General features: G+C 37.4%; 1 protein-coding gene across 2 annotated transcripts in view; it reads left to right on the top strand.

Moving 5' to 3' along the window:
- Nucleotides 1-2386, top strand: part of LOC106948325 (probable phosphatase phospho1) — a 20693-nt gene extending 18307 nt beyond the window's left edge. For both annotated transcript variants that reach the window (XM_015033929.1, XM_015033931.1), the window contains exon 2: nucleotides 316-2386. In XM_015033929.1, coding sequence (XP_014889415.1) covers nucleotides 332-1096 — 765 coding nt within the window. In that variant the 5' untranslated portion in view covers nucleotides 316-331 and the 3' untranslated portion in view covers nucleotides 1097-2386. The remainder of the gene's footprint in view (nucleotides 1-315) is intronic.
- The last annotated feature ends 8544 nt before the right edge of the window (nucleotides 2387-10930 follow it).

Below are 10930 nucleotides of genomic sequence, written 5' to 3' on the forward strand. Positions count from 1 at the left end.
TGTCAGGTTGTATAATTGCGCATGTGTTTGCAGCCATTTTCTCTCGTAAAGGTAAATGTTGAGTCAAGGGGCAGGGATTGTGTGGATTTAAAGTGACAGAGGCCCTATTCTGAAAGGAGCTCAAAATAGGCAGAATTGACCTAATTTAATTAAGACTGATTTTGTTCAAAAACTGGAATGAACATTTCTAATGAACAAATACCCAGTAGAAAACATCCCTTGCAGTTTGTGGCCTAATTATTTAGTATTTTTGCTACAGTGCGATTTAAAGTGCTGGTTTGCAAGAAACAAAAACAAGCTATCTTTGTTTCCCAGGGAAAGACCACCAAAGATGGCATCTTCATCGACAACGAACAACCCTCGCTTTCTGATGTTCTTCGACTTCGATGAGACGATGATCAGCGAGAACAGCGACGACACTGTGGTGAATCTCTTGCCAAACCAGCAGCTTCCCAAATGGCTCCTAGACAGCTATCGAGAGGGGCACTACCATGAGTTCTCAGGAAAGATAACAGCCTACTTGGCAGAGCAGGGCATTACCAAAGACGCCCTGCTGTCCGCAGTGCAGAAGATCCCGCCCAATGCGGGCATGCTGGACCTCTTCCGCTTCCTGCAGAGCCACCAGCAGGACTTTGAGCTGGTGGTGGTCTCCGACGCCAACACCTGTTTCATTGAGAGGTGGCTGGAGCACAATAAGCTGGGTCACCTTTTCCGGAAGGTCTTCACGAACCCCTCCCACTTTGACGACAGCGGCCGACTCGTGCTCCAGCCGTTCCACTCGCACTCCTGCCCGCGTTGCCCCGACAACATGTGCAAGCAGGTGATCCTTCGCGAGTACATGGCGGGCCGGGAGAAGGAGCGAGGCGGCGTCGGCTTCCAGAGGGTGTTTTATGCCGGTGACGGGTCCAACGACGTGTGCCCCACTCGGGCCCTAGGATCCCAGGACGCCGCCTTCGCCAGGAGGGACTACCCCATGCATAAGCTGATAATGGAGGTGCAGCAGTCAGAGTCCACCGAGATAAAGGCAAACGTAGTTCCCTGGGTCACCGGAGCGGATATAGAGGACTATCTAGCAAAAATAATGAAGGAGAGATGACTTTCTCTGGGGTTTTTTCTTTTTAAGTGTTAGGGAAAACAGGAAAGGTGAGAAAACATTTGCAATTTGCAGCAAATTTAGATGAAATCAACAGGAAATTTCTTGGTATTTAAAATTCACATGATCAGTAATCAAAAAATGCACTTTTTACCTTTTGTTTTAGCTTTTGAAAATACTTTTTAAAATTTTAGAATAAAGGGAAACCGGATGTGCTTTTGAACAGAATGTAAAGCTCCTGATTTAAAGCTACAGTATGCAACGTTTTGGAAAAAAAAAATGTTTTTTACATATTTTTTTCAATATAATATAATATAAAATAGACGAGTGAAAAATTGAGCTCCTTTGCCTTCTGCCTGTGCTAACTGCAGAAGTAAGTTAGAAACAACCAATCAGAAAATGGAGGCGGGTCTTAGCGCTGTCAATCACTCTTGTGCTAAGAAAATAATTTCTCTTTGCTAAGCTATGGGTGGTTAACATAGCCTTCCACCAATGCTAAGGCTAGTTAGCATAGCCACCATTGACGGATAAATGCTGATTTTTCACAACTGGCATGTTGAGCAGCCTACATGAGGTTGATTGACAGCGCTAAGACCCACCTCATGGCTCTGATTGGTTGTTTTTGCAGACCGCAATAGCAGCTCAGGGAGGATTATCAGTCTCATCGCGATGTGGTGACAGCTTTAATAAATATGGAAAAAAACATATTTTTGTAAAAGTTACATACTGCAGCTTTAATAACCTCAAGGGTAAAGACTGTTTTTTATGAAAAATACTTAATTTCTGACAGCAGGTGAGGTTTATCCAGCTTCAACGCCTTATTGAAAGTTTGACAATGGTTACACGTGCCGGATGTAGCGAGGGACAAAAGACCGTGGCGGTTTCATCAGGCAGGGATAATGTTGCAGATACTCAGACGCAGTTCCAGAAACTTAATCTGGGGATTGATTTTTACAGCATTAATCTACACCAGTGTGAAACACAACAGGAACGCTGAAGAAATTCACTCCTCCTTTCCCCAAATGAAACAATACAGGGCAAAGTACAAAGTTTAGATATATTGGGTTATTTCTAGGAATTATATAAAGCTTTCACAGTTATTGGTACCCCTGTTCATAAAATCTTTTTTTTTTCTGCAAAAAAATTTACAAATGACATAAAATATTTTGAAAAAGAGGCTTTTATTCCCATCATATGTTCTGTGAGTGGAATAATGTATTATAAGGGCCAGGCTGCAAGAAGTTTTTTTAATCACGAGAATATAGCCGCAATATAATTTGTATCTTTCAAAATGGAAAAGATAAGCAAACATTTATGGTTGTCTCCATGGCAACCATTAATAACAAACTATAGAACAGGGTTGTCTCTAACTTTGTCACTACTCTCTGTCTCTCAACATGTCATTAGGTGATGAGCGTCTTAACCCTTTTCACTTCTTTTATTATGCCAGCGAATCATCAGTTCATCTTATTTTGACACTCTTTTCACAAAAAGAGTAGACCTCCTTTCTGAAAATTGTTGGAAACTGTAAAAGCAAGTATTAGAGTTAAACTAATCTCATTCAATACACAAGAAAAACAACAACAGCAGCAAATACATATAATCTTAAATAGAAAGTTAAACAACTTTATGAATTTAAATGCAAAGCTGGGGAGGTGAAGGGACTGAAGTAGACGGCCTCAGCGCCAGATGAGAAGTCTTGGCACAACATGCAGGGAGGGAAGAACACGATGTGCAAATCCTGCTGTTTATAAAACTGTAGCAAAGAGAGGCTTCTTGACGTCATCAGATCTCAACCAGTGGATGGGAAAATTCAGTTTCTGTCCCACGAATTTAAAGATGAATAAATTGGCCTTTTTTCTCAAGATGTTTGGGGGAAAAACCTTCCAGATGGGTCTGGTGTGGGAAAAAATCTCCATAAAAAAAAACTATAACCAAGAGTGTGGTCTTGATGTCACCAGGTCTCTATAGAAACCATAAAACAATTTCACCTACAATCTTTTTTGTATCTGATGTGAAACAAACCCCACTGTTGAGTATGGTGGAGAATAATCATGCTGTGGGCCTGTTTATCACCTAAACACCAAGGCTACCTTATTAGAGTGCATGACATCATGCATCTTTTAGAACATAATTTACATTTTTAATTAGAAATCAGCTCAATGTACATGTTTCACCAGACACAAAATGAACATTTTAAATGGTAATCATAGGAATTCAGACCTAAATCCTAAAACATTACATTTAAAAACTGTGGAGTGAACTGAAATTGGTAATATTGCACTAGAGATTTTGTTTAAAAACTAAAATTTCGTTAAAAGGCATTCAAGGCTTTCTACACATCGCTAACAGGGGTGCTAAAAACTTTGGATATGAATAGTGTTGGAGTGTTTTTTTTTTTTTTTACAGTATTTGTTTCATTTCCTCAACAAGTAACCCAATCAATCTCCTTGATTCGATTAAAAACACTAATAGAATAGATCTGTTTCTAGTATTTCAATATGTTTGAAATCAGACAAAATGAGGCCCTTTTAAAATAATTTTCCCCCTCGTTTAAAACAGTATTCCAATGTGTTCTGTCAAATCCCATCAGGTTTGAGACTGAATAAATAACAGGGTGGTTGGTTGATGTTAACGTATTACTTTCTGCATCATACAGCTGTCAGTTGATGCCATGCAGTGGAATATTTGTGTGCTGATTCATTTGAAAAAAAAAAACTATTAAATTATGAAAATATTATCACTGATCAGCTGTAACATTATGATCAATAAATGGTCTTTAATGATCGAAACTGATTCCTGCAGATCAACATTGATCTAATTGAGAGGATTCAAATATCCCAGCTCCAGGGTATTGAGTGATATTTTGCTGATCAGTAGTCATAATGTTATGCCTGATTGGTTTGTAGCCTTAAAAAAAGTATTAGAAATGTCCTTTAATCATGTGTTCAGTTTCTCAGGGAGAATAGACAGAAAATAAGCAAAGATAATAATAATAATCATAATAACAGAGTTGAAAACAGATGTTTACATGCAGTGTAAAAAAATGTACTTTTGTTTTACTGTCTGACATTAAAGCAGACTAAATGTTTTATGTTTTCAGTCATTGGGGATTACCGAAATCATTTCTATTTGCCAAATTAATGAGAAAATTCATTTATTTGGTTAATATTTTCATTAAAGTCTGTAAGAAACTATGCCTTTCAACTGCTTCCTTTTGTGACATCATTTCCAGATGCCTGAAAGGAAAGCACTATTTTTATCTGTTTAACAATGATACGCAAGGAATGTCAACCCATGTTTCCGGTCAGGTTTTATTTCACAGAGAAAATGTGTGACCTCACATGACCTTTGGTAGATGTTGGCTGAAGCTGGAAGAACGGTGTGATTATTAACCGTGAAACGAGTTCTGCACTGACTGAAAGGCCGCTCAGTGAAGAAGAAGAAGCCATTACATCAAAAGGAACATGAATAAACTAAGTTTGGACGATTTTATGTTACGTTAAGAGGAAAATGAGGAAGTACGGAGATGGTAGCATTATACTGTGGGCTGCCAAATATTAAGACATTTTTTCTATGTTTGGCTTTGAACAAGTAATAAAATTATAATTATCCTGGCATTTAGCAAATTCAACCCATTTTTAAATAAACCTACAGGTATTGTTTCATTTAATGTTAGAAAAGAGATTGTGTTTTTATAGTGTATGAAAAGATCTGGTTTCAACTGTACGTGTTTCATGTATAAAAATGTTTGGGGTTTTTTTGCACTCTCACAATAGCAATTCTAATTTAAAACAGTGTTCGTGACTAATAAAATAGAGGCTTAGTCATCACAGCTACAAAACAAACCTGAAATTCTTTGTGATCAAATCTTGCGAATGCTCCTAAGATCCGAGTTTACCTTTGTGTGATGCTACGATTCCTAAAAATTCACCAGCTTAGAGTAATTTAGCTGCTCCCTGTAGCTTTTGTGCAATAATTAAGTGTCATGTATATGATGTGCAAAGAAATAACAGGAGAAAAACTTGACACCCAAAACTTTCAGGGTAGCATATCGAGTCCAGTGCAGCAGTGTTTTAGTGACACGCTAAATAAAATATGTTGTTTTCACTCTGTTCCAATGATGTGCTACCCTTTTCGTATTGTGTTGCTTGCTGTCTGCTGTACGTTTAATCTAGGGCGTTAATACAATGTGTAAATGCGTCATTGTAACAGGAAGATAAAGCCATTCATTATCAGACGCTGTTTCTTCTGTGTGCTTTGTAACAGATGAACAGACCTGCAAAATGGTTCAAATATTTGTGAAATTCTTTAATTTCATCGTGATTTAAAGAAGAGCTGAAACAAGAACCAAATCACTTAATTTAAGAGCCTCCTTAATAATAGCACATTATAAAAGCTGATTTTTCAAATCCTTGCGCAATCTTTGCAAAAGTTAAATTAAATAGATACTATGTTTAATTACTAGTATTTTTTACTAAACTTAATTACTAGTATTTAAGTTAAACTACAGTTAAAAATTCAGGATTTGATTATTTGTTACTTTTTCTTCTGCTTACTCATTTGAAATGTACACTTCTACTAAAACATTTTTATTGAAAGATTTCTCTGAGTATTGGGGACACAAAGCAAGTATACATGTTTCAAATTTATGTTAAAAAAAATTAAAGAAAGAACATTTCTGCTCAGTGGAAACACCAGGGCTGTTTAGGTTTGTTTCTTTTACACAACACTTGCACTTTCAAAAACCTTAAAATAATTTAAATTCATCTGCTCACCTCCATACTTGTTTTTACTTAAGTTGATTTAAGTAAAAACAAACAAAAAAACAAAACATTTAGATTGCTGTTTAGATAGGTAGGTTCCCTCTCGTTGTGTAATCATCTCTCAAGTTTGGCCTTTCTGACGGCAGTTAACCAAACCCAAGCATGACTTAAGTGCGAAAAAGGTGCTTTTCAATTCACTTGGTGCCGAGTCAGTTGGTGTTGACCCAATTCCGGTTTTTTATGTTTTTATTTTTTGCCTTAATGCAACCTGTATCTGATCTTTTCATGACTGAACAACACAGGTGGGATTTTTTTTTCGAATGCCACTGATTCAAATGTGACCGAACCGTCAGGTCGCATTGATCCGACCTGAACGTCACTGATACTTGACAAATGTCACTATTCTGCGTCCTGATTAGCGCAAGGGGGAGAGTAAACAACAAACATGGAGGACGATAATGAGGATTAAGTTGTTAATATCCTGGCTGCGGTCAGACAACTTCAAAATCATAAGCTACGCTCTCGATGTGTGACGTCATTGCGCCCTCTACTGCGCGTGCAGGTCGTTTGCGGTTCACACTGGAGATCACATATAGCTCGCCTATATATTTGGAAGTGTGAATGATCACTCCAAAGAAAATCCGATTTGACAAAAAAATCGGAATTGGATCACTGCAGTGAAATCTGAATGAAAGCACCGTGCACTCAACAGTTCCTTGTTCTGATTGCTTTATCTACTAATTATGTTTAATTTAAACAGGCATAAATTTAAAAAGGAGGCAATTTAGCAACTAAAATGCTCTAACTCTTTACTAGGTTATCGAAGTAGTTTAAAAAGCTTTCAGAATAGTTTGGATATTTTGGTTTGTTTCAAAAGGATGCAATCCAGTGAGAGGAACTAGTTATACAGACTGATACAGTCTTCAATTAAATTAAAGGAAGTGGCAGCCATTACGGGGAAGGATGGTGAGCTTGAAGGACACAGCGATGATGTAGTCTTGGCCAAGTTGATGACAATTTGCCATTGCTGCAGAAGTCCTGAAGTCAAAGGCGTCATCCAAAGCAGTTTGTCAGCCTGTAGATCATCCACAGTCGGCTTGAGGTCAAACTGAAGACAGAAGATTGGAGGACAGAGTCCAGACAGAAGATCGGGTCAAGACGAGGTGAAGGGGAGATGGCCCGAATGGAAATGAGACTAGCCAAAAAAAATATCAACTTTTGAGGAGAGTTCATGTTAGAAATAAACAAAATAATGTTTCTTAAATTTGTAAAAACTTAAATGATTAAAAGTCTGAGATTTTAATAATATTCACATTTCTAAGGATTTTGTTGTTGCATTTTGAACCTGCTGCACTTTTGTTGTACAGTGTTGCAAATGTAGAGTTGAGCATTTTGTCCACTAAAAAATAAAAATAATCCAAAATCTGAATAATCCAAAATCTATCATTTACATGAATAAAACACTATTATAAGTCTAGCTTTGCGAAACCACAGTTGACCTAAGCTCTTTTGAGTGGACATTTATTGACTTTGACTGAAATGCATTTTCTATTTAAAAAAATAAACAACTGACAGATTTGAACTGCAGGCAAATCAGGTTGATCTTTAAATTCTTGAACAAAATAACTCCACTGCAAGGCTTCAAAATTAGACTTTAGTTCATTCTGGAACAACCAGGGTTTCACAGATTTAGTTGTGCAGAAATGATCTGCAATACAATCCCAAATGTTGGCTTTTGCCCATCTTTTGCACAGATTACAAGCTGCTACATGATCCTGACCTTCGATTGTACTCAAGAGATTTTAAAGTCCACAGTTCTTTGATTTTATAACCACAAAATTCAAATTAGCTCATTATGATTTTATGTAATAAACCAACAAAGTAGTAGATGATGGTTCAATAAAAACTGGCAGTCAATTTGTATTTAGTCCTATTTACTATTCCTGAAACCAATCCCGGAAGAAAAACCTGTTAGATGTTGCAAAAGTTTTTATATTATTTAATCTATTTCTAAACTGAAAACAGTCCTTGCATTAAATTACCTAATTTATTTTCGGGCGCTACACTGAATATGCCTTAAACTTCATATTAAGCTTTTCACCCAGCAGATGGCGCCAAATCTAAAGTCCCAAATATTGTGTATTCCAGTGAAGTGGATTTTAACTTCTGTATCCTTCCGCCCTCTGTAAGACAACAAACTGCTCACAGTGGGATGACCGCTGCTGATGGAGATCATGAAACATCGCTCAGCATCTCTTATAGGCGTCGACAGAAAAGGCTCAAGGCTGTGATGACATAGAAAACATGTCATGATGTGAGTTTGAGAAGCTGAAAAAGTCTCAGCAGTAATCTGACGATTCAGCATTCTTAATAATCTGTCTCTTCTGTTTAAATCAGTCCTCTGATCTGATTTGTCACGCCAACCCTTACAGGATGAACTTTGTGAAAAAAAAAGAGTTTATTTTTATGTGATTTTGCTTTTAATCCACACAAAATTTAATAACTGGAAACGATTATTTATCAAATATCCGACCAAAGGGTCCGGTGAGAAAACGTCGTATTTGCGTGTCTTCATGACTTTTAGGGTCTGTGGCAAATAATATGCAAATATATCAACATTCAGTTTTTGACATGATTCCTAATCGACAATATCTTGTGTTTTAATAACTTTATATTGTAATGCGCCATTTAAAAGTAGTTTAACCACACTTCCTGGCGCCATGTTTAATTCCAAACAGGAAGCCGTGGTTGTTTTGAAGCAATCTGATTGGCTAATAGGTTTTAAGTTTGCCCTACACTGCCCCCTACGGTTTGGCATGTTTAAAACAACGCTCAGGAGCTGATTTTTGAGGTTCGTATCGGTCCAGAATTGTTTTTGAGTTCTGAAACCGAGCCTGTGTGTATGACAATTATTTTTATTTAAACGATGTGATGGAGATATTCGAGTTATAAAAACCCAGCTATGTAGACAAGGACTCAAAAAGGGGGGTAAAAATATATGAAGGAGTCAATTTTTTTCTGACTTTCATTTGTAAAATGTTTTGAAAATGACAATTTTTGTTCTACTGCAATTTATACGTTTTATTAAAAAATATATTTTTCACATATTTATTAAAACTGTATAGCATAAGACTGATAATTGGTGTAAAATTGAGCTCTAATGGTTTCTCCCAGTCTCCCAGAACTAACTAGAAACAACCAATCAGAGCCCGGAGGTGGATCTTAGTGCTGCCAATCACCCTCTTTATGCTACGCTACAGCTAGCAGAGCCTGCTGTGAATGCTCAGGCTAGATAGCATAGCTACTAATGACGGTGGATAAACGGTTTTCTCTTAACCGTCGTCGTTTTTCCACCGTTAGCATATTTAGCAGCTAGTACATGTTGTTGATTGACAGCACTAAGACCCTCCACTTGGCTCTGATTGGTTGTTTTTGCTCAGGAGCGGTGTATTTCTTCAGAAATTTCTTCAGAAATACACCGAAGGCCATAGAAAAGACAGATAATCTTTTCACAGATTATCTGTCTCATATTTTACTGTCACAACATGCAACAGTTTTAACAAATATGTAAAAAACAGATTAAAAAAAACAACTTACATGCTGCAGCTTTAAGCACTACAATGTGTTGATGTATCATGTAAAATCATGATAAAGTACTTTGCATTTATTTGTGTTTGTAGCATAATAAAGATCAATTTGCCCTTTACTGAGCCTGTCACTGTTTCAGTTTGTTATTGCTTAATAGGAAGAACATACTACAACCTGCTCTGACCTCCAGAGAAAAGTGATCAATATATGACAAATTATATTGGAGTTTCTTCTCCAGCTTGTGTCACCATCTCAATTTTCACACAGAAGCTGATGCAGCAGGAAACCCTCAGCTGCTGAGATGCCTTAAATTGCCATCGCTGTCTGATGATTGCTTTTATGGATAACCCCATCGACTCTTCTCCATTCAATTACTCCACCCTGAGGTGAAAGATAACTCACTTAGGGGGAGCTTCAAGCCTGTAGGAGGTCATTTTGAATTAAAGTATAATACCTCTCATGCCGATACACAATCAGGCTGATTACGGTTGGAGTTGTTTTCCGCCACTCTTCCCCGTTTGATTCCTCAGGTGATAGTTTAAGAACAATGGCAGCCAAAAGTCAAGCTTAATGGCTCTGACGGTGGCAGAGACAAACAGTCGGAAAGGATGATGGAAGAGTTGCCTGTCTGGCCTGGATTTTATCTAACACCCTTGAGATAAGCTGCAGACATAGAAAATTATTCCTTTGTTTGAGGATCACCAGCTGCAAAGAATACAATGCATGAATTTTATCAGCATGTCCTTGAGGAAGTCAAATATGAAGAGATAAATCCTCCCGTCTTTGTCAACCTGTGAATTCAGGCATAACTGTGAGTGAGGAGAAGAACTGCAGGTTAAAGCTGCAGTATGAAACTTTTTTTAGTTTTCAATATTCATTAAAACTGCCACCATGTTGTGACAGTAAGATATGAGACAGGTAATCTGTGGAGGAAAATGAGCTCCTCCCTGTGTCACTGTTGTGATCTGAAAAAAATGCAACTTCTGGTCAAAAATGACCAATTAGAGCAAAGAGGAGGATCTTAGCGCTGTCAATCATCCTCCGGTATGCTGCTCAATGTGCTAAAGGTGGAGAAACAATTTCCTGTTGCAGAAAAACTGTTTATCTGCTATCATTGATGATATGCTAACTAGTCTAGAGGGCCACATACAAAGTTGTGGCAGGCTCATTATCTTAGAAAGAGATATAAATAGAGCCTTTAAGAAAACAGTTGTGTGCTTAAATATAATTTTATTAGTCAAGTTAACCACTTGAGTCCTAAGTTTCAAATCTCCACCTGGATATTTCTGCTTATTTTAATCGTACAATGTGCTGTGAGTAAATATATTTGCTCATTTATCCATAACAACTGGAACATTCAATATCTAGCAAGTTATTTTCGCAATTTACCATCTATTAAAAGAGCGTCCCTTAGATTAATTTCACTTCCTGCTATGGCGGGAGTGAAATTACCGTAATAACCTGATATTGACTGGAAAGTGCA

This window comes from Poecilia latipinna, unplaced genomic scaffold (genome assembly GCF_001443285.1).
Source record: "Poecilia latipinna isolate Pla-1442-1.1 unplaced genomic scaffold, P_latipinna-1.0 Scaffold282, whole genome shotgun sequence".
NCBI lineage: Eukaryota > Metazoa > Chordata > Actinopteri > Cyprinodontiformes > Poeciliidae > Poecilia > Poecilia latipinna.